The sequence below is a fragment of the Ornithorhynchus anatinus genome, chromosome 2 (genome assembly GCF_004115215.2).
Source record: "Ornithorhynchus anatinus isolate Pmale09 chromosome 2, mOrnAna1.pri.v4, whole genome shotgun sequence".
NCBI classification, from domain to species: domain Eukaryota; kingdom Metazoa; phylum Chordata; class Mammalia; order Monotremata; family Ornithorhynchidae; genus Ornithorhynchus; species Ornithorhynchus anatinus.
This window is the reverse complement of record NC_041729.1, coordinates 163533748-163561228: the sequence shown is the minus strand read 5'-3', so window position 1 is coordinate 163561228 and position 27481 is coordinate 163533748. Positions and strand designations below refer to the sequence as shown.

General features: G+C 48.1%; 1 protein-coding gene and 1 non-coding gene across 3 annotated transcripts in view; one reads left to right on the top strand and one right to left on the bottom strand.

The window, feature by feature from the left end:
* The window catches only part of BCAT1 (branched chain amino acid transaminase 1), a 63807-nt gene that overhangs the window by 11535 nt on the left and 24791 nt on the right, over positions 1 to 27481 (bottom strand). For both annotated transcript variants that reach the window (XM_029058749.2, XM_029058750.2), the window contains exons 4-9: positions 26407 to 26517; positions 24835 to 24954; positions 19010 to 19173; positions 10107 to 10249; positions 7188 to 7273; positions 2905 to 3045 (exon numbers count right to left, since the gene is read on the bottom strand). In XM_029058749.2, coding sequence (XP_028914582.1) covers positions 2905 to 3045; positions 7188 to 7273; positions 10107 to 10249; positions 19010 to 19173; positions 24835 to 24954; positions 26407 to 26517 — 765 coding nt within the window. The remainder of the gene's footprint in view (positions 1 to 2904; positions 3046 to 7187; positions 7274 to 10106; positions 10250 to 19009; positions 19174 to 24834; positions 24955 to 26406; positions 26518 to 27481) is intronic.
* LOC114809901 lies at positions 1413 to 1552 on the top strand. Its single transcript, XR_003757672.1, has one exon. It is a non-coding gene; the product is annotated as a small nucleolar RNA SNORA7 (small nucleolar RNA).

The window sequence follows — 27481 nt, the reverse complement described above, 5'->3', positions numbered from 1 at the left end:
ACTTCTCGGTACCTCAGTTCCCTCATCTGTAAAATGGGGATCAAGACTGTGAGCCCCACGTGGGACAACCTGCTTCCCCTGTGTCTACCCCAGCGCTTAGAACAGTGCTCGGCACATAGTAAGCGCTTAACAAATACCAACTGCTTAGAGAAGCAGCGTGGCTCAGTGGAAAGAGCCCAGGCTTTGGAGTCAGAGGTCATGAGTTCAAATCCCGGCTCTGCCACTTGCCAGCTGTGTGACTGTGGGCAAGTCGCTTCACTTCTCTGTGCCTCAGTTCCCTCATCTGTAAAATGGGGATGAAGACTGTGAGCCCCACGTGGGACAACCTGATTCCCGTGTCTACCCCAGCGCTTAGAACAGTGCTCTGCACATAGTAAGCGCTTAACAAATACCATCATTATTATTATTATTATTAACTTCACTGAGCCTCAGTGACTTCACCTGTAAAATGGGGATTGAGACTGGGAGCCCCATGGGGACAGGGCTTGTGTCCAACCCAATTATCTTGTATCCACCCCAGCACTTAGTAGAGTGCCTGGCACATAGTAAGTGCTTAACAACTACCATAATTATTATTATTATTTTTTTTTTATTAAATTAAGTTTCTCTAAAAATTCTCAAGTGGGAACATAATTTATTTACACATATACATATATACACACACATATATATGTATATATGTGTGTGTGTATATATGTATATATACACATATACATATATACACACACACATATATATATATATATATGTGTGTGTGTATATATGTATATATAGAGAAACTGTTAATGTACATGTAAATATAATGTAAACATAAATTTATAATGATTAATAATACATCTCCCTAAAATAATATAGTAATGAAGGAAGTTTCTATATGAAACTTGCATTGTACTCTTCCAAGTGCTTAGTAGACTGCTTTGCACACAAGTGCTCAATAAATATGAATGAATGAATGAATCAAACAGCATGGCCTACTGAACTCTGGGGCAAGTCACTTCACTTCTCTTGGGGATTAAAACCGTGAGCACTGTGTTGGACAGGGACTGTGTCCAACCTCATTAATTTGTACCTACCCCGCTGCTTAGTATAGTCCCCGGTACATAGTGAGCTCTTAAGAAATAATATTGAAACAAATGACAAAAAAAAAAGAAGAGCATGGGCCCGGGAGTCAGAGGACCTGGTTTCTAATCCCAGCTCTACCACTTGTCTGCTGTAAATTATCTCTGCCTCAGTTACCTCATCTGTAAAATTGGGATTAAATTCTAGTCGCTTTCCTTAGACAGTGAGCCTCATATGGGATAGACACTGCACCTGCCCTGATGATCTTGTATCTACCTCAGTGCTTAGTACAGTGCCTGGCACGTAGCAAGTGTTTCACAAATGCCATAATTTATATTAGTAGGATAGAAGCCCCCCTCTCAGGGTCGCACCTGGAGAGCTTCCAGTCCTCTACCGGTCTCAGCTACAGGAGGGAGAGAGTCAAGCAGAGGTCTACCCATTCCATTCCTAGCTTGGCCAGCGGCTAGCAAGTGGAAGGCAATCGGCTACAAGTCAAAACTCACCCATGCTGGGCAGCAGCGGCATTTCATTCAATTCATTCAAGTCGATAGTATTTATTGAGCGCTTACTATGTGCAGAGCACTGTACCAAGCGCTTGGAATGAACAAGTCGGCAACAAATAGAGACAGTCCCTGCCGTTTGACGGGCGCACAGTCTAATCGGGGGAGACGGACAGACGAGAACAATGGCGATAAATAGAGTCGAGGGGAAGAACGTCTCATAAAAACAATGGCAACGAGAGAGGCGAGTGCGGAGACTGGAGTTTACTGCATGAAAGTATTTTTACTAAGGAAAATCCAAGGATCCACTACCAGAACAATTGCAGATGGAGAGCGGGGCCTTCTAGAAGAGATGTGTCTATGGGGTCGCTATGGGTCAGAAACAACTTGAAGGCATAAGACAAGGATAGAAGCCAGATGCACGTGTTCTGCCCTTAAGGAGCTAGCTGTCTAAGGGGGTGATTTCTGCCAGATGACAAAGGAGAATAAAATACGTATTTTGGAAATGAACTCGACTGCAAGGATTTACCATGAATATGGAGGCATCAGAGAGGAAAATGAGTATGCTAGAGTGTCAGAGAAGAGAACTGATAAGAAAACGAGATCTGTGCGTGGCCTAGTGGATAGAGCTCGGATCTGGGAGTCAGAAGGTCATAGGTTCAAATCCCATCTTTGCGACTTGTCTGCTCCATGACCCTGGGAAGTCACTTCACTTCTCTGGGACTCAGTTATCTCATCTGTAAAATGAGGATTAAGAGTGTGAGCCCCAGGAGGGACAGGGATTGTCTCTAACCTGATTACCGTGTGACTACTCCAGCACTTAGAATGGTGCTTGGCACAATGTAAGTGCTTAACAAATATCACAATTATTAATATTATGTTCTAATGGAAGAGCTCAGTCATATGAGGTTTCTCAAGAACGCAACACCTCACATTACAGGGGAACTCAATTACAGAATAATCCTCAAGGGAAAAATAAACAACTTTTTTTTTTTAAATGGTATTTGTTAAGCACTTACAAATGTGCTAGGTACCCACTAAATTCTGGGGTGGATACGAGATAATCCAGTTGGGCACCATCCATGTCCTGCATGGGACTCCCAGTCTTCATCCCCATTTTACAGATGAGGCAACTGAGTCAAAGAGAAGTGAAAAGACTTGCCCAAAGTCACATAGCAGACAAGTGGTGGAGCCGGGATTAGAATTTAGGTCCTCTGACACCCTTGTGAAGAAGTGGTCAACTCCATTTCCGATCTTAGAGGGACAAACACGAATCAACAAAACTCCATCGTTCGGGGACTCTGGAAGTAGTGAAAAGCAAAGAAATAAAAGTGTTTTTTCTTACCTGCCCTCGATAGAGTATTTCAGAAACTGGACAAACAATACAGGCTGTGCCACAGCCAAACATCTCCTTAACTCGGTTTCTCTCCAAGGCGACGATGAGGTCATTCATGGTAAGGTACCGCTCTGACACCTTAAATTCGCCCTACGGGAATGGTAAAAAGCCAACCGTCAATTTTCATCCTTCGTAATAATAATAACTGTGGTATTTGTTAAGCTCTTACTATATGTCAAGCACTGTTCTAAGTACCGGGGTGGATCCAGGGTAATCAGGTTGTCCCACGTGGGGCTCACAGTTTTGATCCCCATTTTACAGATGAGGGAACTGAGGCACCGAGAAGTTCAGTAAGTTGCACGAGGTCTCACAGCAGACAAGTGGCAGAGCCGGGATTAGAACCCACATCCTCTGACTCCCAAGCCTGTGCTCTTTCCACTAAACCACACTGCTTCTCTGAATGGCTTCATCTTGGAGTGGTGGGGCTGGGGGAGAAGGGACAGGAGGAAAGAGAGGAGAAGAGAGGGCTTCACAAAGTTGACTCTCTTTTAAACACACGTGGTAATATCATATCTACACCCCTGGGTGCATGTTCTGTCTGATACCAAATATATATGTCTCAGGTTAGGTAATAATAATAATAATGAAGATGGTATTTTTAAGCACTTATTATGTGTCAGGCACTGGTCTAAGCACTGGGGTAGGTCCAAGCTAATCAGGTTGGAACAGTCCCTGTCCCCCATGGGGCTCATAATCTTTAACCCCCCAATAATAATAATAATCATAATAATGGTATCCGTTAAGCACTTGCTAAACTGTACTAAGCACTGGGGTGGATCCAAGCAATTTGGGTTGGACACAGTCCCTGTCCCCTACGGGGCTCATAATCTTCATCCCCATTTTCCAAATGTGGGAAGTGAGGTGACTTGCCCAAGGTCACACAGCAGACACGTGGTGGAGCCTCACCTGTAAAATGGAGATTGAGCCCCGCAAGGGACAGGGGCTGTGTCCAACACGATTTGCTTGGCTCCAGTGCAGCGCTTAGTAATAATAATAATAATGTTGCTATTTGTTAAGCGCTTACTATGGGCAGAGCACTGTTTTAAGCGCCGGGGTAGATACAGGGTAATCAGGTTGTCCCATGTGAGGCTCACAGTCTTAATCCCCATTTTAGAGATGAGGTAACTGAGGCCCAGAGAAGTTAAGTGACTTGCCCACAGTCACACAGCTGGCAGGTGGAGGAGCCGGGATTCAAACCCATGACCAGTACATTAGTACATTAGTACAGTATCTGGCACAAGTTAAGTCCTGAACAAATACCCCAATTTATTCTTTTCAAGAGTAAAGCGGAAGCCTCAGAACTGGACACCCAGCACCGGACGGTACCAAGCTGGCCTGGGTGGCCGGAGCCAGGTGACAGAGGACGGACAGCGGAGCCCCACCCGGGGAGGTGGAGCCAATCGGCGGCTTTCTCTTCATCTTGGCCGACCGCGACTGTCGTGTTTTTATAACCCACAAGGTTACAGAGGCCTTCGATGGGACGTCTGTCCGAAAGGATTAGCCGAGCTGACGGAAAACAAGCTGAGTCTTTGGGAAAAACAATTACGTCAAACAGAGCCGCTTTTTTGCTCTCCGTCCTTATCTGGGGGCTGGGGGCAGTTTGCCCTGCCTGGTGAGACGCAGCTCCCACCCCCAACCCACCCCCTCCCCTCTTGATGTTTCACATCTCTCTTTTAAAATAGCTTGTCAAAAATCCACCGGGTTGGGGGCCTTGGAGGAAACCCTTCCTCCATTAGAGCCTATTTTTCCTGCAAGCTTAATCCTGAAGCATTTTCCACACAGAGTCTGCCGGCGCTCAGTTTGGAAACTCGTTTCTTTTTCTCTTTTCATTAAAACACACACGACTGATCTTCCAAAGCGCACGAGTCTAACGCTACGCAGGGCAGGCTGTTTGAAATGATCCCGGCGGCTTTTGCCAAAGTGCCAGCCAGGCCGCAGCGGTTCAGTCTGGGCACCTTTCCTCCTTTCAGAAATCCCTGCCGGCCCGGGGTGGAGAGACGATTCGCCAAGCACGTGGATTTATCGACGTGTTTCTCATTTGCGGCGCTGGATTATGGCGAGGACAGGACCTCGTTCCCCGGGCGGTCGGGATTTTGCCAGGGCCTCTCGAACGCCTTCCAAGTGCCCCCGGAGAATTCCGTCTGCCGGATGCCTTATTAAGCCTCCATCTTGGGCTCGGCGTCTGGCAAAATATTTCCCGGAGCCAAGCGGTCGAATGTGTCTGCCGGCCTCACTGAGGTAGAGGACCGGGCCTCCGATGGCAGCTGGGAATTTCCTGAAGCACGCAGAGGGCGGGCGGCTCCGTCTGTCGCTCGTCCTCTAGACCGTAAGCTAGTTATTGGCAGGGAACGTGCTTGCTTATTGTTGTACGGTGCTCTCCCAAGAGCTTAGTACAGTGCTCCGTGCACAGTAAGGGCTCAATAAATACGACTGAATGAACGAATGCTTTGTTTCGCGTTTAAGACGTCGGACTGGCCGGCACGGCTGCTTGGGTGAAGCCAAGCATGGACAGAGGCCCCTGTCTTTTGTTAACATGCATTACCTGCATGAGATTGCCCTCCTCGCTCCCAACGAGAGGCTGTGGTAGGCTGTTCTGCCCCCATCCGCCACCCCCTGACCTCCTCTAGGGTGGCCTAGTGGCCAGAGCCCAGATCTGGGAGTCAGACGGACCCGGGTTCTAATCCCGGCACCGCCACTTGTCTGCTGTGGGTCCTTGGGCAAATCACCTAACTTTTCTGGGCCTCACTTCCCTCATCTGTAAAATGGGGATTGAGACCACGAGCCCCACGTGGGACAAGGAACTGTGTCCAAGCCGATTTGCTTGTATCCACCCAAGTGCTTGGCACATGGCACATGGTAAGTGCTCAACAAACACTACAACTATTATTATTACTGTTATTATTATTATTACTCAAGGAGTCCTGGGAACAGTAAGGTCTGGTGGAGCAAGCCCAGACCTGGGAGTCAGAAGGACCTGGGTTCTAATCCCGGCTCCGCCACTTGTCTGCTGGGTGACCTTGGGCAAGTCACTTCACTTCTCTGGGCCTCAGTTCCCTCATCTGTAAAATGAGGATGAAAACTGTGAGCCTCACGTGGGACAACCTGATTACCCTGTATCTACCCCAGAGCTTAGAACAGTGCTTGGCACAGAATAAGCCCTTAAAAAATACCATTATTATTATTATTATTAAGTCAGCACTTAGTATAGTGACTGGCACAAAGTAAGCACCATTAAAAAAAGAAGTACAATACCGGTGCAGTGCAGGGCGGCCTAGCAAGAGGAAGTGGGTTTGGGACTTGGGAGACCAAGCTTCTCCTTCTGACTCTGCCACCGGCCCCTTGGTCATTCAGTCAGTCAATCGTATTTACTGAGCGCTTACTGTGTGCAGAGCACTGTATTAAGTGCTTGACAGAGTGCAATAGAGCAACACAGAGACACATTCCCTGCCCACAATGAGTTTACAGTCTAGAGGAGGAGACAGACATTGATGTGCCTCACCAACTTTGTTATACTGGACTCTCCCAGCTGCTCAGTGAAGTGCTCTGCAGACAGCAAGCGCTCGGTAAATGTGACTGATTCATTTACCTCTTCGGAACTGAGTGGTCGACAGACAAAAGGATGGAGGGAAAATAATAACAATGATTCCTTAAGCGCTTACTATGTGCAAAGCACTGTTCTAAGCGACGGGGTAGAGACAAGGTAATCAGGTTTTCTCAAATGGGGCTCACAGTCTTAATCCCCAGTTTACAGATGAGGTTACTGAAGCACACAGAAGTGACTTGCCCAAGTCACACAGCTGATCAGTGACGGAGTGGGGATTAGAACTCATGACCTCTAGACTCCCAAGCCCGTGCTCTTTCCGCTAAGCCACGCTGCTTCTCTAAACCCAGCTAAGTCTTCGCTCCACATATTTGCATTCCAGACTCCAGCCTGGAAGCCTTCTTTCTTTTTTTTCCCTTTTCCTTTTTAACTGCCCAATCCTGCCCGACAGGTTCCTTTGGATCGGAGGCCGGTTATTTGATGGACCCGCCAAGACGGCCTCTTCCAAACGAGCTCTCTTCACTCGTGCTCCGATGGAAAGCGCAGATAGGCTGGGTCGGAGCCGGAGGGGGGCGGAGAGACGGGTGGTGGTGATTATTTCGGCGCGTAGGGTGGGCTCCCTTCCACCCCCCGCCCCGCCGTTCATCTCCCGGCCATAGAAATCTGGAGGTCCAACGCCGCGAACACCCACCCATCTGCGTGCCAGGTCCAAGATGCACTGCCTCGTCACTCCTGGAAGGATGATGCCATCTAGAGGTGGTGTGGCCAGCTCCTCCTCTGCCGATTAGAAAAACGAGACGCGGGGGGGCGGGAGGAGAGAGGGAAGAAAAATTCAACCGGGGATGGTCCTGATCGACTCAATTCGGTTCAGTTCAGTCATATTTATTGAGCTATTCCTCGTACTATTCATCGTATTCATCGTTTATTGAACATTGTAATTATTATAATAATGTTGGTATTTGTTAAGCGCCGCCGATGTGCGGAGCACTGTTCTAAGCGCTGGGGTAGACGCAGGGGAATCAGGTCGTCCCACGTGGGGCTCACAGTCTTCATCCCCATTTTACGGAGGAGGTCACTGAGGCACAGAGGAAGTGAAGTGACTTGCCCACAGTCACACAGCTGCCAAGTGGCAGAGCTGGGATTCGAACTCATGACCTCTGACTCCAAAGCCCGTGCTCTTTCCACTGAGCCACGCTGCTTCACGCTGTGTGCAGAGCCCTGTACTGAGCGCTCGGGAGAGGACCAAAAAAAATAGACATCTCAAAACTCCTCATCAAACTCCTATCGATCATTTCATTCATTCATTTGATCGCATTTACTGAGCGCTTCCTGTGTGCAGAGCACTGTACTGAAGGCTTGGGAGAGGACAAAAGAACATTCCCTGCCCGCGCTGAGCTTACAGTCTAAAGAAGCTTACTTTATTGAGAGCTTATCCCGGCTCTGCCGCTTGTCAGCTGTGTGACTGTGGGCAAGTCACTTCACTTCTCTGTGCCTCAGTTACCTCATCTGTAAAATGGGGATTAAAACTGTGAGCCTCTCGTGGGACGACCTGATGACCCTGTATCTTCCCCAGCGCTTAGAACAGTGTTCTGCACATAGTAAGCGCTTAACAAATACCAATATTCTTATTATTACAGCGTGCGGTCCACTCTCAGAATCGCATCTGGAGAGTTTCCAGTCCTCTACCAGCCTCGGCTACGGGAGGGAGGGGGAAGCAGAGGCCCGTCCATTCCATTCCTAGCTCGGCCAGGGGCTAGCGAGTGGCAGGCCGTCGGCTACGAGCCAAAACTCACCGCAGCGGCACGGGAGAGAGTCGAAGGCAGAGACTCAAGTTTAATGTGCGGAAGAAGGCAACGGTAAACCACTTCCCGCATTTCTACCAAGAAAAATCTACGGATATGCTACCAGAATGATCGGAGGTGGGGTGTTCTGGGAAAGATGTGTCCACGGAGTTACTGTTATTATTATTATTATTATGTAGATGTTGATGGTGGGAAGGTAGCAATAATAATATCGGTATTCGTTAAGCACTTATCACATATCGTGTGTCAAGACTGGATAGATACAAGACAGTCAGGTTGGACACAGTCCCTGCCCCACACAGGGCTCACAGTCTTAATCCCCATTTTACAGATGAGGTAACTGAGGCCCAGAGAAGCGATGTGACTTGCCCAAGGTCACACAGCAGATAAGTGGCAGAGGCGGGATTAGAGCCCAGGTCCCTCTGACTCCCAGGGACGTGCTCTATCCACTAGGCCACACTGCTTCTCCGCCGGTCCCACCTGAGGACCAGACCGTCCACTTTGTGAGGAACGGTCCTCTCTTCTTCACTAGATACCTTCCTGCCGCAATGCTCCTGCTTCTAGAATTTTTAACACAACTTGCAGCTTGTCTTGGGCAAGTAACGTGACTATTGCTGTATTGTCCTCTCCCAAGTGCTTAGTCCAGTGCTCTGCACACAGTAAATGCTCAAGAAATGCAATTGAATGAATGAATCTGTTATAAACAGCATCAGTCTGAGAGGGGAAGTCTACAGTGATGGAGGGTATGGACAGGTTGGAGTAATAGTGTGTGTCCTCGGGCAACTTCGAGAAGCAGTATGGTTCAGTGGAAAGAGCATAGGATCTGGAATGAAGGCCTGGGATCTAATCCTGCCCCTGTCTTTTTTTTTTTAATGGTATCTGCTAGGATAGATACAAGATAGTCAAGATTGACACAGTCCCAATCCCACGTGGGGCTCACAGTCTCAATCCCCACCTTGCCGATGAGATAAGTGAGGCCCAGAGAAGTGAAGTGGCTAGCCCAAGGTCACACAGCACAGGCAAGAAGCAGCATGGCCTAGAGGAAAGAGCACAGACCTGGGAATAGGAGGACCTGCGTTCTAATTTCCCCTGCACCATTTGCCTGGTGAGTGACCTTGGCCAAAGTACGTAACACACAGAAGTTCTGTGTGTCTCAGCCTCCACATCTGTTCAGTAGGGTTTAAAAACCTGTTCTCCCTCCTTAGATTGTGGTCCCCAGGTGGGATAGGGACTGTATCTGATCTGGTTATTTTGTATCTACCCCAGTGCTTAGCACAGTGTGACACTTAGTAAATCTTAATAGTGCTATCATTGTTATTATTATTATCATTATTGGTGTTAATGCACTGTATCACATTCTCTTTATGTGTTGAGGTGGATACAAGCAAATCAGTTCTGTTGCAGTCCCTGTCCCATGTGGGGCTCACAGTCTTAATCCTCATTTTACACATGAGGCAACTAAAGCCCAGAGAAGTGAAGTGATTTGCCCAAGGTCACCCAGCAGACAAGTGGCGGAGCCGGGATTAGAACCCAAGTCCTTTCGACTCCCAGGTCCATGGCCTATCCGCTAACACACGCTGCTCTGCACATGATAAATGCTCAATAAATACGACTGATCGATCGATCGATAGGGTGCAAACTCTCCTTTTCTACAAAAAATTCAAAGGTGGGCAGGCATTCTCATCAGCTCTGCGGAAAACTGAGCTCAACCAGACGTCAACGGCAAACCAAATCTGTCACCAAAAGTACGAAGGCCTCGACCAACCCGGAAAGCCGAAGAAGAACGATGAGCTGAAATCTCACGTTACCTCCATCTTCGTTTACCCAGAAGAGAAAAAGATTCATCGTCCCGACTTCGGTTATCTGCTCGTCATCTCCATAGAGCCACAGAACCTGCTGGCACCCATAATCCAGAGCTTCTCGCTGGGCGAAAATGGAAGAACCATAATTCCTTTTGTGAAAGAGGAAACACAGGAAGCGTCATCAGGCTGGGTTTCTCCTCTGCTCCCCCAAAATGCAAATGAACTTTGAGGCGCATAGCGACGATAGTTTCAAAACAGAATAGAAAAAAATCACCAGCTTCATCCTTGTCATTTAAATGGTTTCGGCTTGACACCACCGATCTCAATTCTCTTTTACACGCACGCACACTCCCACACCCATGCACACACGATTATAAAGATAATTATAAATATTGGTTGATAGGCTTCCCAAAGAGTTCTCCGGAAGAAGACGGGCTTTCTCTGAGCAAATTCTATTCTCTGGTCGGTTCTCAACTGAAACGTGTCTAAGGCACGCAGCGTGGCTCAGGGAAAGAGCACGGGCTTGGGAGTCAGAGGTCATGGGTTCGAATCCCGGGCTCTGCCACTTGTCAGCTGTGGGCAAATCACTTCACTTCTCTGTGCCTCAGTTACCTCATCTGTCAAATGGGGATTAACTGTGAGTCTCATGTGGGACAACCTGATTACCCTGTATCTACCTCAGCGCTTGGAACAGTGCTCGGCACATAGTAAGCGCTTAACAAATACCAACATCATTATTAGGCAGGCTTCCCATCTCAGCAGACGTGGGCTGTTGCTAGTCCGTTTCCAATTCCCACCCAGCGTTCAAACAATCCATCAACCCATCAGTGGTATTTATTGAGCACTTACTGTGTGCACACTGGACTAAGCGCTTGAGAGAGAAGCAGTCTGGCTTAACGGATAGAGCACGGGCCTGGGAGGCAGAAGGACCTGAGTTCTAATTCTGACTCCAACACATGTCTGCTGTGTGACCTTGGGCAAGTCACTTAACTTTTCTGGGCTTCGGTTACCTCATCTGTAAAATGGGGATTACGTCTGTGAGCCCCATGTGAGACTGGGGCTGTGCCCAATTTGATTAACTTGTATCTCCGCCAGCTGAGAACAGTGCTTCGAATATATTAAGTGCTTAACAAGTACCACCTTCAAAGACATCACAGTAATTTAATGCGTAACTAAAGTCCACATCAAGGAGCTCAGAATGGGGAAGAAAAAGAAGGTTAGTGCTTTATATTATTATCTGTCTCCCCCCACCCCTAACCTGTAAACTCATTGTGGGCAGGGAATGTGTCTGTTTATTGTTGTACTCTTCCAAGCACTTAGTACAGTGCTGTGCACACGGTAAGCGCTCAATAAATACGACCGAATGAAGGAATAATAAAATCCCATCTCCTCCAAGAAGCCTTCCCTGTCTAAGCCCTCACTCTCTGTTGTCTCGCTCCTTTCTGTGCTACCCTGGAACCTGGATTTGCACCCTTTATGCCCTTCCAGAGAAGCAGCGTGGCTCAGTGGAAAGAACCCGGGCTTGGGAGTCAGAGGTTATGGGTTCAAATTCCCACTCTGCCACTTATCAGCTGTGTGACTATGAGCAGGTCACTTCACTTCTCTTTGCTTCAGTTACCTCATCTGTAAAATGGGGATTAACTGTGAGCCTCACGTGGCACAACCTGATTCCCCTGTATCTCCCCCAGCGCTTAGAACAGTGCTCTGCACATAGTAAGCGCTTAACAAATACCAACATTATTATTATTATACACCTTCAGCCCCACAGCACTTATCCAAAATTTACTCATTTACATTACTGTCTGTATCAGCCTCTAGACTGTAAGTTCCTTGTGAGCAGGGAATGTGTCTACCGATGCTATTATTACTGTATTCTTCTAAGTACTCGGTACAATCAATTAATCAATCAATTATAATTACTGAGAGCTTACTATGTGCAAAGCATTATTAGTAAGCACTTGGGAGAGTGCAATATAACAGAGTTGGTAGACATGTTCCCTACCTACAACGAGCTTACGTCCAGAAGGAGAGACAGACATTAATAAAAATAAGGAATTTAGAACATATAATTGAAAGTAAGTGCTGTGGGGTTGAGGGTGGGGCAAATATCAAATGCCCAGAGGTCACAGGTCCAAATGCAGAGATGAGGCAGAAGGGAGAGGGAGCTGGGGGAAAGAGGGCCTCATCGGGGAAGGCCTCTTGGAGGAGATGTGACTTTAATAATGCTTTGAAGGAGGAGAGAGTGGTGGACTGGCAGATATGGAGGGGGAGGAGGCCCAGGCTAGGGGGAGGATGTGGGAAAGTGGTTGGCGACGAGATAGACGAGATGCAGGGACAGTGAGTAGGTTGGCATTAGAGGAGCGGAGTGGGCGGGTTGGGTTGGAGTAGGAGAGTTAGTGAGGTGAGGTAGGAGGGGGCAAGGGAAGTAGCATGGCTCAAGTGGAAAGAGCACAGGTTTAGGAGTCTGAGGTCATGGGTTCAAATCCAGGCTCTGCCACTTGTCAGATGTGTGACTGTGGGCAAATCACTTAACTTCTCTGTGCCTCAGTTCTCTCATCTGTAAAATGGGCGTTCAATACCCATTCTCCCTCCTACTTAGACTGTGAGACCTGATGATTGTATGTCTACCCCAGTGCTTAGTACAGCTCTTGGCAAATAATAGGCACTCAACAAATACCATAATTACTATTATTAGCATTGGTAGACATGATCCCTGCCCACAGGGAGCTTACAGGCTAGTGAAAATCCATTCTACTTAAAATGTGAAGCAAAACCAGTTCTCGTTGAAGAACTAAACATCCAGGCACTGCGATAGAGCCCGGGCCTGGGAGTCAGAACAACCTGGGTTCTGATTCTGAATCTGCTACTTGTCTGCTGGGCAAGTCACTTCATTTGTCTGGGCCTCAGTGACCTCATCTGTAAAATGGAGATTAAGACTCTGAGTGCCATGTGGGACAAGACAGTGTCCAACCTGATTACCTTGCATCTACCCCAGCGCTTAGGACAGTGCCTGGCATATAGTAAGCATTTAACAAATACCATTAAAAAAATACAGGATGGACGGGAGAATCGGGGGACAGAGTAAACCCATTCCGATTTACATGATGAAGACCAGAGGTCCCAACAGGAACCTCAACTCTCTCTCCTTCCTCCCCTCCCCACCCCCCTGCTCCCAGGGTGCAGCGAGACACAGAGAGGGTGTGGAGAGACACAGAGAGGGCTGAGGAACCCTGGGATCACAGTTCATTCGAGTCCAGGAGATCCTGGGAAGTCAGTCGGTCAGTCAATGCTATTTATTGAGCACTTACTATGTGTAGAGCACTGTATGATCACCCGGGAGAGTACAATAAAAAAATGAACAGACACATTCCCTACCCATAGCGAGCTTCCAGTCTAGAAGGTCGTTTGTCTTCAACTGAAAGTCAAGAGCCCTGGGTTCGACTCCCAAGACGGCCAAAGTGTTATTGTGCCGCTTTGGGAGAATCTTTTTACTTCTCTGGGATCCTTGGTTTCCTCATCTGTCAAACTGATTTTGATGATGGTATAAGTGCTTACTATGTACCAAGCACTGTTCTAAGCAATGGGGTAAAGAAAAGGTAATCAGGTTGTCTCACATGGGGCTCATAGTCTCAATCCTCATTTTACAGATGAGATAACTGAGGCACAGAGAAGTGAAGTGACTTGCCCAAAGTCAAACAGCTGCTAAGGGGTGGAGCCGGGATTAGTACCCACGACTCCTGACTCCTAAGCCCATGATCTTTCCACTAAGCCACACTATATTGTATTCTCTCAAGGACTTAATACCCACAGGGAAGTAGCATTGGTGAGCACTTACTGTGTGCAGAGCACTGAACTGCTCTGAACCAGGGGGCAGAGAGAAACAGAGTAGGGTGGAGAAACACAGAAATATATGGAGAGAGGGTGGAGAGACCCAGAGCGGATAGGAGCCGGTGCCTGGGAGGGAGAGAACCCAAACTCACCAGTGCCGGGAGATTCATTTCTTTATTATTTTTCAGTTAAAAGAATGCCACTTTCCTCCCTGTAACAGCCCTCTCTAGAGATTGGGAAGCTCTAATATTGGGGAATTTATTTTTTATCTCTTTTTAAATCATAATAATAATAATAATGGTAGTTGTTAGGTGTTTACTATGTGCCAAGCAGTGTTCTAAGCACTGGGATAGTTAGAAGGTAATCAGGTTGACCCACTTGGGGGTCACAGTCTCTGTCCCCATTTTACAGATGAGGTCACTGAGGCACAGAGAAGTGAAACAGCTTGCCCAAGGTCACGTAGCAGACAAATGGCGGAGCCAGAATTAGAACGCACGTTCTCTGACTCCCAGGCCCGGGCTCTTTCCACTAAGCCACTCTGCTTCTCCTAAATCAAATGAATGCCCGACCCTGCCTCTCCCGACTACTCAGAACCAGAGACCGGGGAAGCCCCAGCACTGGGGAATCTATTTTCTTTTTTTATTTAAATAAAATGCATACCCACCCCCGCCTCTCCCGGCTCATCATAACCACGGGCCCAAGAAACCCCAAAGCCCAGGCTTTCGCTTTCATTTATTTTCTAATAAAAAGAGAGGCCACCTCCTCCTCCTCTCCCTGCCAGTCCTAGACACAGATGGGCAGGCAAGCCCCAGGGCCTGGGGATTTCTTCTACTTTATTTAGGGCAGCAAGAATCCTGGCTCCTCAGCTCCCTCCTCTCCTCTCCCTCGCTTGGGTTCTTTCCACTTGGCCCTGCTACTGACAAATCAGTCAATCAGTCAGTGGCATTGGTGAGCACTTACTGTGTGCAGAGCACTGAACTGAGCATCTGAGAGAGTCTCTAGACAGGAAATAATAATTATTAAGGTATTTGTCAAGCGCTTACTACATGCCAGGCACCGTTCTAAGTACCGGGGTGGAGTCAAGATAATCGTGTTGGACACAATCCTTGGCCCAGGTGGGGCTCAAAGTCTTAATCCCCATTTTTCAGATGAGGGAACTGAGGCCCAGAGAAGTGAAGTGATTTGCCCGAGGTCACCCAGAAGATAACTGGCAGGGTCAGGACTAGAACTCATGACCCTCTAACTCCCAGGCCCATGCTCTATCTACTAGGGCATGCTGCTTCCCTGTGGGCAGGGAATGTGCCTGTTTATTGTTGTATTATACTCTCCCAAGCGCTTAGTACAGTGCTCTGCACATAATAAGCACCCAATAAATACGATAGACTGATTACAACCGAGTTAGCAGACACGTTTCCTGTCCACAACAGCCTTCCTGTCTAGAGGGAAAAGGTAGCTTCACAGGTAATTTATTTATTTCTCTAAATGTCTGTCTCCCCCTCTAGAATGCTCCTTGTGAGCAAGGAAAATGTCTGTTTATTGTTCCATTGTCCTCTCCCAAGTTCTTAGTACAACGCTCTGAACACAGTAAGCATTCAATTACTGACTTTCCTCAGCATTCTGTGGTCCCAAGTACCTAATAATAATAATTATGGTTTTTATCAAGCACTTACAATGTGACAGGCACTGTTCTTGTCTGTCTCCCCCGATTAGACCGTAAGCCCGTCAAAGGGCAGGGACTGTCTCTATCTGTTACCTATTTGTACATTTCAAGCACTTAGTACAGTGCTCTGCACATAGTAAGCGCTCAATAAATACTATTGAATGAATACAAGATAATCAGGTTGGACACAGTCCTTGTCCTTCATGGGGCTCACAGTCTTCATACCCATTTTACAGATAAGGGAACTGAGGTCCAGAGAAGTGAAGTGACTTGCCTGAGGTCACACAACAGAGTGTGGCAGAGCCAGGATTAAACCCCACATCCTCTGATGCCCAAGCCAGTGCTCATGCCACTAGGCCGTGCTGCTTCTCTACAACATCACAGTCTGGGGAGGGGGAGGAAGATGTGGGAGAAGGGAAACTCTGAGGTGAAACGACAGGAAAAACTCAAGCTGAGCTGGGAAAGGGCAAAGCAGGGATGGACTACGGATCTGGGAATCTGGGGGTGGAAACCCAAGGCCACCCCCATGTGCCTGCATACGCATGCACATGCACAAACACACACACACACACGCAAACACATGCAGGAGCTTGGTCTGTTAGAGAAGCAGCACGGCACAGTGGTTAGAGCACGGGTCTGGGGGTCAGAAGGTCAGGGTTCTAATCCCAGCTCCGCCACTCGTCTGGCCGTGTGACCTTGGACAAGTCACTTCACTTTGCTGGGCCTCAGTTCCTCATCTGTAAAATGGGGATAGAGGCTGTGAGCCCCATGGGAGACGGGGACTTTGTCCAATCCAATTAGCTTGTCTCTGCCCCCGTGCTTAGCACAGTGCCTGGCACATAGTAAGCACTTAAATGTCATTATTATTATAAATTATTTTGTCCTTAAGTGGGTGGCAGTGGGAGGGTTGGGTGGAAGTGAAAGGAAAGCTGAGGGAGGAAAGAAGGGGGTAAGGCGAGGCGGGGAAGTGGTGGTGGTGCCTGAGCGGAGTTTTGGGGCCGGAAGGGGAAGAGGGCGAGAGCTGCAGGAGGAGGCGGGGAGGAAGACACAGACCGTGCCGTTGGGGTCCTCGCAGACTCCGGGAAGCCCTGGACACTGGCGCAGGCTCCGGTCCTCCGTTTTTCCCCCTGCTCGGGCCCCGGGAGTTCCCTGACAGAGGAGAACATACCGGGGGAGGGAGGGAAGGAGGGAGGAAAGGTACAGAAAGGAATTTGCAAGGAAGACACGGCCCTGCCCCCTGCTTTTTTTAAAAAAAGGTCACTTGTGGTCTGATTAATATGATAGCAGAAACTCTCTGACACCTTTCATTATTATCTTTTTTTTATGGTACTTGTTAAGCACTTCCTAGGTGCCAGGCTCTATATTAAGCGCTGGGATAGATATAAGGTAATCGGGTTGGACACAGTCCCTGTCCCTCATGGGGCTCGACGCCTCATCTTCCCACCCAAACCTGTCCTCTGCCTGACTTTTCCATCACTGTAGACGGCACCACCATCCTCCTTGACTCACAAGTCCGGAACCTTGGCGTTATCCTTGACTCCTCTCTCTCATTCAATCTGCATATTCAAACTGTCACTAAATACTTTCACATCATTACTCAAATCCACCCTTTCTTCTCCATCCAAACGGTTACCATGTTAGTACAATCACACATCCTATGCCACATGGATTTCTGCATCAGCATCCTTGCTGACCTCCCTGCCTCCTGTCTCTTCCCATTCCAGTTCATACTTCACTCTGCTGCCTGGATCATTTTTCTACAAAAACGTTCAGGCCTATTCACCCCACTTCTCAAAAAACTCCAGTGGTTGCCCACCCACCTCCGCATCAAACAAAAACTCCTCACCATTGGCTTCAAAGCTCTCCAATACCTTGCCTCCTCCTACTTCACCTGGCTTCTCTCCTTCTACAACCCAGCCCGCACACTTGACTCCTCTGGTGCTAACCTGTCCGCTGTGGTTCCATCTCGACTGTCTTGCCACCAACCGCCGGCCCACATCTTTTTCCTGGCCTGGAACACCCTCCCTCTCAAATTCCACGGACAATTACTCTCTCCCGATTCCAAGTTTTATTGAAGGCCCATCTCCTCCAAGAGGTCTTCCCACACCAAGCCCCACTTTTCCTCATCTCTCACTCCCTTCTGTGTCATCCTGACTTGCTCCCCTTGCTCTTCCCACTCCAAGCCCCATAGCACTTATCTGTCATTTTATTTATTTGTATTGATGTCTGTCTCCCTTGCTCTAGACTGTAACCTCACTGTAGGCAGGGAATGTCACTGTTCACTGTTGTATTGTTCTTTCCCAAGCGCTTAGTACATTCCCTGCCTGCAACGAGCTTACAGTCTAGAGGGGGAGACAGACATTAATAGAAAGAAATAAGTGACAGAGAACCATATAAGTGGTGTGGTGCTAGGAGGGGGGATGAATGCAGGAAAGAAGTCAGGGTGATGCAGAAGGGAGTGGGAGATGAGGAAAAGTGGAGCTTAGTCAAAGAAGGCCTCTTGGAGGAGATGGGCCTTGAGAAGCAGCATGGTTCAGTGGAAGAAGCACGTGCTTGGGAGTCAGAGGTCGTGGGTTCTAATCCCGGCTCTGCCACTTATCAGCTGTGTGACTTTAGGCAAGTCACTGAACTTCTCTGTGCCTCAGTTACCTCCCCTGTAAAATGGGAATTAGGACTGTGAGCCCCATGCGGGATAACCTGACCTTGTATCTACCCCAGTGCTTAGAATTGTGCTTGGCACATACTAAGCACTTAACAAATACCATTATTATTATTATTATTATTATTATTCAATAGGACTTTGAAGGTGGGGAGAGTCATCTTCTGTCGGCTATGAGGAGGGAGGGCATTCTAGGTCTGAGGCAAGATGTGGGTGAGAGGTGGGTGGCGAGATGGACAAGATGGACAGCAGTGAGAAGGTTAGTCCGATAGAGTTGGTAGGCATGATCTTGCCAGCCTCACCCAGCCAGTGAGGGAGATGAGGGACGCCCGGGAGTGATGGTCCTGGAGTCAACAGCCAATGAGGGGCACTCTCTACAGTCACCAGAGAGACCACACTTGGGAATCAGGCACTCTCATCTCTCCTCCTCCTCCTGCTCCTCCTCATCTTTCTCCTCTTTCTCCTCCTCCCTCCAAATCCTCCGGTCCCAGCACCCAAAGTGACAAGCCCCTGTGGGAGCAATTTCAGGTTGAATTTTTTTAGTGAGAGCTCCAATCCTGTCAGATTCCAAGTCCCTTTCCCTGTCCCAGTCGTGCTGCCATTTGCCCGCCCTTCAGTAGCCCTTTGCCGTTAGGCCCCTCCTCATGAGCCGTCATCGCGGAGGCCTAATCGGGGCTTTCTAAGGACGTGGAACCGGCCGTTGCTGATGAGGACGGAGGGACCTCTCGTGGAAGAGGCAGTGTCGATCCGTCAGTCTCTTACCCGCCCATCTTGCAGTCCCCGGTGCCTCCTTTCCACGCTCGGACGTACTTGGGATTCGCCCATAGGGAGACGGGGTTGAAGCTGCCGCTGGCGAAGTAGGGCCCCACCGGGCACAGGATGACAAAGAGCAGAGCCTTGGTGGGCTTCTTCACTCCGAGAGAAGGCTGCGGGGGAAGGGAGAGTGTGGGGACAACAGACTGAAGAGACCCCCCCGCCCCCCGCTGGAGAAGCAGCGTGGTTCAGTGGGAAGAGCACGGGCTTTGGAGTCAGAGGTCATGAGTTCGAATCCCAGCTCTGCCACTTGTCAGCTGTGTGACTGTGGGCGAGTCACTTCACTTCTCCATGCTTCAGTTACCTCATCTGTAAAATGGGGATGAAGACTGTGAGCCCCACGTGGGACAACCTGATTCCCCTGTGTCTACCCCAGCGCTTAGAACAGTGCTCGGCACATAGTAAGCGCTTAACAAATACCAACATTATTATTATTATTATTACTAGTCTTCGCGTTCATTCGCCATTTGCCACGAACCCAGCAGTGTGGCCTAGTGGCTATCGCCCGGCCCTGGGAGTCAGAAGGACCTGGCTTCTCCTCCCAGCTCCGCCACTTGTCTGCTGTGTGACCTTGGGCCAGCCTCTTCACTTCTCTGTGCCTCAATTACCTCATCTGTAAAATAAGGATTAAGACTGTGAGCCCCATGGGGGACAACCTGATTACCCTGTATCTAAGCCAGCATTTAGAACAGTGCTGGGCACATAAGAAAGCACTTAAATATCATCATCATTCTCTGGGTCTCAGTTCCCTCAGTTGGAAAATGGGGATGGAGACTGTGAGCCCCTTGTGGGACAGGGATTGTGTCCCACCTGATTAACTTGTTTCTACCCCAGTGCTTAGAACAGTGCCTAGCACATAGTAAGCGCTTAACAAATGCCATAAAAGAGAAAAAAAAGAAAAACTGAGCAAATTGGCCCCAAAGGATCCTGTGTCCTCGGGCCCAGAATATGACTGCAGAAATGGACTGCGTCCACTAGGTGGCCCAGTAGAGCCAAATCGCCTTAATCATAATAATAATGATGGTATTTGTTAAGCGCTTACTATGTGCCAAGCACTGTTCTAAGCGCTAGGGTGGTTACAAGGTAATCAGGTTGTCCCACGAGGGGCTCACAGTCTTAATGACCATTTTACAGATGAGGTAACTGAGGCACAGAGAAGTTAAGTGGCTTGCCCAAGGTCACACGGCAGACAAGTGGGGGAGTCGGGATTAGAACCCACGTCCTCTGACTCCTCAGCCCATGTTCTTGCCACTGAGCCTTCCCCTGATAAGGGTGGTATTTTTTTATGGTATCTTTTAAGTGCTTATTATGTGCCAGGGACTGTTCTCAGCAGCGGGATAGATACAAGACAATCGTGTTGGACACAGTCCCTGTCCCACATGGGGCTCACAGTCTCCATCCCCATTTTCCACCTGAGGGAACTGAGGCACAGAGAAGTGAAGTGACTTACCCAAGGTCACACAGCAGACACGTGGAGGAGCTGGAATTAGAACCTGTGTCCTCTGACTCCCAGGCCCCTGCTCTTTCCACTAGGCCATGCGTGCAATCAATCAGCCTATCAATGGAATTTAGTGAGCACTTACTGTGTGCAGAGAACTGTACTAAGTGCTTGGGACAGTACAATAGAACACAGCTGGCAGACATATCTCCTGCCCACAACGAACTTACGGCTACTACTCCTATTATGTTTCTAATCCCAGCTCTGCCGCTTGTCAGCTGTGTGACCTTGGGCAAGTCACTTAACTTCTCTGGGCCTCAGTTACCTCATCTGTCAAATGGGGATGAAGACTGTGAGCCCTACGTGGGACAACCTGATTACTTTGTATCTACCCCAGCGCTTAGAACAGGGCTTGGCATATAGTAAGCGCTTAACAAATACCAGCATTATTATTATTACTACTACTGGCAAGAACACATTATTGGCTAGGTCTCACTTTTACTACTACCATGACTGACTAATTATGAGGAAATAATGAGTTACAGAAAGGTTAGTGTCTCCAATTAAAGAAAATTGAATATTTGGCAAGGTGTGACGCCTACACGCTATTTATATTTCTCTAGATCCATCACCTGAGGCACAGCACTGGTTTATATAGGTACATTTGATGGAAGCAGTGTGGTCTAGAGGCTAGAACACAGGCCTGGGAGTCAGAGGACGTGGGTTCTAATCCCGGCTCTGCCACTCGCCTTTTGGGTGACCTTGGGCGTGTCACTTCAGTTCTCTGGGCCTTGATTACCTTATAATAATAATGGTATTTGTTCAGTCTTTGCTATGGGCCAAGCACTGTTCTAAATGCTGGGGAGACACAAGTTAATAATAATAACAATGTTGGTACTTGTTAAGCACTTACTATGTGCAGAGCACTGTTCTAAGCGCTGGGGTAGATACAGGGTAATCAGGTTGTCCCACGTGAGGCTCACAGTCTTCATCCCCATTTTACAGATGAGGTAACTGAGGTCCAGAGAAGTTAAGTGACTTGCCCACAGTCACACAGCTGACAAGTGGCAGAGCCGGGATTCAAACCCATGACCTCTGACTCCCAAGCCCGTGCTCTTTCCACTGAGCCACGCTGCTTCTGAAGTTCATCGGGTTAGATGGTCTCTCTCTGACACGGGGCTCAAAATCATCTTTAAATCGGGGATCCAACGTGTGTTTTGCCTACTGTTTTGCCTCTTATTCCACATGGGACAGGTACTGTGTCCAAAGAGATTAACTTGTACCCATCCCAGCACTTAGTACAGTGTCTGGTACAAAGTAAGCGCTTAACGGGTACCATAAAAACAAGCAAACAAAATTATCGCTGTGTGCCCGTTTATTGTTGTGTTGAACTCTCCCGAGTGCTTAGTACAGTGCTCTACACAGAGTAAATGTTCAATCAATATGATTGGCTGAATGGATGAATGTTTTCCCTCATTCTGATTCCACTGCTTGCTGATTTTTATTTTTAGGCCTGGCTTCCCCATTCGGTTGTAAACTCTTTGCGAGAAGGGAGGGTGCCTGTGCTTTGATGATCTCTCCTAAGCAGCCACTCACTAAACACCGCGGCTGCCGTTGCTACTGCTATTTACTATGTGACATCACTGAAAAATAGGTAAAGAAAAATCAGGGCTCCGCCACTTTCAGGGTGAGTGACCTTGAGCAAATCACTTAACTTGTCTTTGATTCAGTTCCCTCATCTGGGGGATTTGGTCCAACTTGATTTGCTTGTATCCACCCCAGCGCCTAGTATAGTGCCTGGCACATAGTAAGCACTTAAAAAATACCAAGATGATTATTATTATTATAAAAAGGGAAGGGGGGCTGAGGGGCCAAGAGTTAATGCTTAATAAATACCATCAAAAGAGGAGTGCTGGTTATCCAATTGCTCCTTGTCCTTTTCCTCCCCCTCAATCCAGCTTTCCCGCTTTTTGCACACCGAGCTGCTGAGGGAGATTTGTAAAAGAGATGAAAATCATCTGGGGGCAATTTTGCTTAGTGGTGAAATGCTTACAAAGGGAGAGAGGAAGAAAGCCAGAAAGTGCTAGCTAAATTAGGTTTGGGGATTATCTGTGAATTATCTCTCCACCCTATTACCACAGGAAATTAAGATTAAACTAAGTACTTTCCTGTGGCTTTGTTGCAGGGGCATAGAGGATAGGGAGAGCCAGCTCCACTTCTGAAGACAATAACTGCCTAGGTTGAATGGTTCAATTTATTGACTTTCTTTTACAAAGCTGACAAGAGACTTGCAGTTTTATACCACATTTTAGTCAGCTCTCTCCCTGTCATCTGCTGATTGGTGAAGTGCAGAAAATAATACTCTCTCAGCCTTCCAGGACTATTTTATAGTTTTATGACGATTTAATTGGGAGAGAACAATAGATAAGTGCTCAGGACAGTGCTCTGCACACAGTAAAGGATTAATAAATACCACCGATTGATTGACTGATAGATTTAGAGCAGGTAATCCCTGATTTCTAGGATTTGATGGCTTTCAGTGTGCACAGCATTGTCCTAAGGGCTTAGGAGAGTATAGTAAACTTGGTAGAGGAGATCTCTGCTCTCAAGGAGCTTACAGTATACTGTGTGCAGAGCACTGTGCTAAGTGCTTGAGAGAGCACAAGAGAGTGAATACAAATAATAATAATAATTATGGTATTTGTTAAGTGCTTACTACATGCCAAGCACTCTTCTTAGGGCTGGGGTAGATAAAGTAATCAGGTTGTCCTACGTGGGGCTCACAGACTTAATCCCCATTTTAGAGATGAGGTAACTGAGGCCCAGAGAAGTCAACTGACTCACCCTAGGTCACAGAGCAGACAAGGGGCGGAGCTGGGATTAGAACCCACATCCTCTGACTCCCAAGCTCATGCTGTAGCCACTGGGCCATGCTGCTTCTCAAATGATCCCTGGCCTCCAGGAGCTTACAGTGTACTTCGGGCAGAGCACTGAACTAAGTGCTTGGGAGAGTTCAGTAGAGTGAACATGCATGATCTCTGCCCTCAAGGAGCAGACAGTCTCCAGTTGAGGGGCACCTCTTCTCCCCCCTTTCCCTCTGCTCCTCCCCCTCTCCCTTCCCCTCCCCTCAGCACTGTACTCGTCCGCTCAACTGTATATATTTTCATTACCCTATTTAGTTAATGAGATGTACATCACCTTGATTCTATTTATTTGCTATTGTTTTAATGAATGTTCTTCCCCTCGATTCTATTTATTGCCATTGTTCTTGTCTGTCCGTCTCCCCCGATTAGACCGTGAGCCCGTCAAAGGGCAGGGACTGTCTCTATCTGTTACCGATTCGTACATTCCAAGCACTTAGTACAGTGCTCTGCACATAGTAAGCGCTCAATAAATACTACTGAATGAACGAATGCATGAATGAGAAGACTCTGAATAGCCCAAGGACAGTTGGGGTGGGCTGGCTGAGACCGAGAGACCTCCAACCCTGTGATCTTGGACCCCTTGGTCCTGACACAAGTTGATCAGGTCAGACACAGCCCCTGACCCACATGGAGTTCACACTCTAAGTGGGAAGGAGAACAGGCACTGAATCCCCATTTTACAGTAGGAAAAGTGAGAGAAAGAGAAGTTAGAGAAGAGGCATGGTCTAACAGATAGAGCATGGGCCTTGGAGACAAAGAACCTGGTTTCTAATCCCGGCTTCTCTCCTTTGTTGCTGGGTGACCTTGAGCAAGTCAATTCACTCCTCTGGGTATCAGTTCCCTCAACTGTAAATTGGGTATTAAGACCTGCCCCATGTGGGGCAGGACCTGTTTCCAACCCGATTAACTTGTATCCAACCTGATTAACAGTGCTGGGGTAGATACAAGCTAATCGGGTGGGACACATTCCCCCTCCCACAAGGGGCTCCCAGTCTTGACCTCCACTTTGCAGATGAGGGAGAGTGAAGTAATAATGGTGGTATTTGTTAAGCGCTTACTATGTGCAAACCACTGTTCTAAGCGCTGGGGGGATTCAGTTTTAATCCCCTTTTTACAGATGAGGTATCTGAGGCCCAGAGAAGTGAAGTGACTTGCCCACAGTCACACAGCTGACAAGCAGCAGAGCTGGGAGTCAAACCCATGACCTCTGACTCCGCAGCCCAGGCTCTTTCCACTGAGCCACGCTGCTTCCCCAAGTGAAGTGACTTGCCCAAGGTCACACAGCGGAAAAATGGCGGGGCCGGGATTAAACCTAGCACCTTCTGACTTCCGGGCCTGTGCTCTCTCCACGCTGCTTCTCGTTCTCCCTACCGATTCTTATCCCTGTCAGTGAAAGATCCGGCGGTTCTCACCTCGGTGCCGATGAGCGTGGGGCGGATGTAGAGGCTGGCAGCGGTGGAGTGGGGCACCCACTCTCTGTCCACCTTGACTAGCTGGACGATACACTGGAGCAGCTCCTCCTTGTCAAATTCCTGCAAGGAGGGAAGACCACAATCAGGGGAATCACTGATGTGATGGACACTGATGTGGAAGATCTCCCTTTAAATATGGCATTTCAGGAGGAGCAATGTCAAACACAGCAAAGGATCTTGGGATTTAGCTCTAAACCAACAGACCGTGTCTGACCTCATTAGCTTGTACCTCCCCCAGCGCCTAGTACAGGGCCTGGCACATAGTAAGCACTTGATAAATACCACTGATTGATTAATTAAATACCACGGCTCATCTGTCTTCTTCCCAAACAGTCAAAGCTGATCGCTTTAATGCTAGTGAGGTCGAAATTTGTGAATTATGTTCGTGGGTAAAAGAGGGAGCAAGATGGCAGGGAAAGAGAGAGAATGAGAGATGAGAAAGAGAGATTTAAAGAGATTATTTGGGGCCTAAGAAGAATTCCTCCACTAATAAGCTGAAACGGTAATAAAAATGGAAACTATGACCTTCGGCCATGTAACTTTTGGGGCAATCTGCGGGGCTTCCCATAGATTGGTTTCATCCATCAATCAATGGTTTTTATTGAGCACTTGTTCAGGGCACTGTAATCAGCACTTGGGACAGTACAACAAAACAATATAGCAGACATAGTCACTGCCCACAACAAGTTTACAATCTAGAGAGGGAGAAAGATATTATTATAAATAAATTACAGCTAAGAATATAAGTGCTGACTTTGAGCCTTCTGAGCGCTTGGGAGGGTCCAATACAACAGAATTAGCAGATATGTTCCCTGCCCATAAAGAGGATGGTTCTGATTATTCAGAAGTAGAAGTCATTTGAAAGTTCCACAATGTGATCTAACATGTCTAATTTCCTATGAGATGATCTTACACACGGTCGGTAACACACGGTCGGTAGTTTCCAAGGGTTTCTGAGACCACCCCCGCCTCAGCCCAGGTGACAAGAAGGGCACCTTGAGCCTCATGTTGAAAAAGAGTCAGTCAATCGTATTTATTGAGTGCTTCCTGTGTGCAGAGCACTGTACTAAGCACTTGGGAGAGGGCAAGAGAACAATAAATGGACACACTCCCTGCCCACAGTGAGCTGATAGTCAAGAGCAGGGAGGCAGACGTGAAGAGAAATAAATAAATGACAGATATGGACATAAGTGCTGTGGGGCTGGGAGAGGGGGATGAATAAAGGGAGCAAGTCAAGGAGACGCCGAAGGGAACGGGGAAAGAGGAAAGGAAGGCTTAGTCAGGGAAGGCCTCTTGGAGGAGACAGGCTTTCACAGAAGACTTTGAAGTGGGGGAGAGTCATCGTCTGTCGGATTTGAGGAGGGAGGGTCGAGAGGTCGTTGGCGAAACAGACGAGAGGGAGGTACAGTGAGCAAGTTGGCACTGGAGAAACAAAGTGTGCAGGCTAGGTTGGAGTAGGAGAGCGGCGAGGTGAGGTAGGAGGGGGTAGGGTGATTGAGGGAAGGTACATACAGGTAAGGTGGCCCTCACGGCCGACCGCAGCATCCTGTCCATGTTCAGCTTCGGGCGGAACAGACGGATCTTCTCGTCCACCCCTCGATACGCCTTCAGCCCTTCAAATAACTGGAAGAGAAAAAGGACCAGGGACAAGAGGTCAGCAACGATGACCAACTCCTTGGGGTATCTGTTAACCGTCTGCTCAGTGCGGAGCGCTGGGGGAGATGAAGGATAACCAGTCTCTGTCCCAGTCGATCAAGTAATGGTATTTATTGAGCACATTCTGTTTACAGAGCACTGAACCGAGCTCTTGGGCGAGTACTACACAACAGAGTTGGCAGGCATGTTCCCGGCCCAAGAGGAGCTTACAATTCTAGTGGACAGAGCCCGGGCCTGGGAGTCAGAAGGACCTGGGTTCTAATCCTGGCTCCGCCACTCCTCTGTTGCGTGACCTTTGGTGGGTCATTTCACTTCTCTATGCCTCAGTTACCTCATCTGTAAAATGGGGATTAAGACTGAGTGCCCCTTAAGGGAGAGGGACTGTGTCCAATCTGTGTCCAACCTGACTGTGGCCAAACTGATTAACAGGTATCTAATAATAAAAATAATTATGGTATTTGTTAAGCGCTTACTATGTGCAAAGCACTGTTCTAAGCGCTGGGGTTGATACAAGTTAATCACATTGTCCCATATGAGGCTCACAGTCTTAATCCCCATTTTACAGATGAGGTAACTGAGGCACAGAGAGTGAAGTGACTTGCCCAAAGTCACACAGCCGATTAGTGGCAGAACTGGGATTAGAACCCATGACCTCTGACTTCCAAGCCCATGCCGTTTCTATTAAGCCATGCTGTTTCTCTAAATGTTATTTGTTAAGCGCTTACTATGTGCAAAGCACTGTTCTAAACGCTGGGGGGGATACAAGGTGATCAGGTTGTCCCATGTGGGCTCACAGTTTTAATCCCCATTTTACAGATCAGGTAACTGAGGTACAGAGAAGTGACTTTGCCCAAAGTCACACAGCTGACAAGTGGTGGGGCCGGACTTAGAACGCATGACCTCTGACTCCCAAGCCCGGGCTCTTCCCACT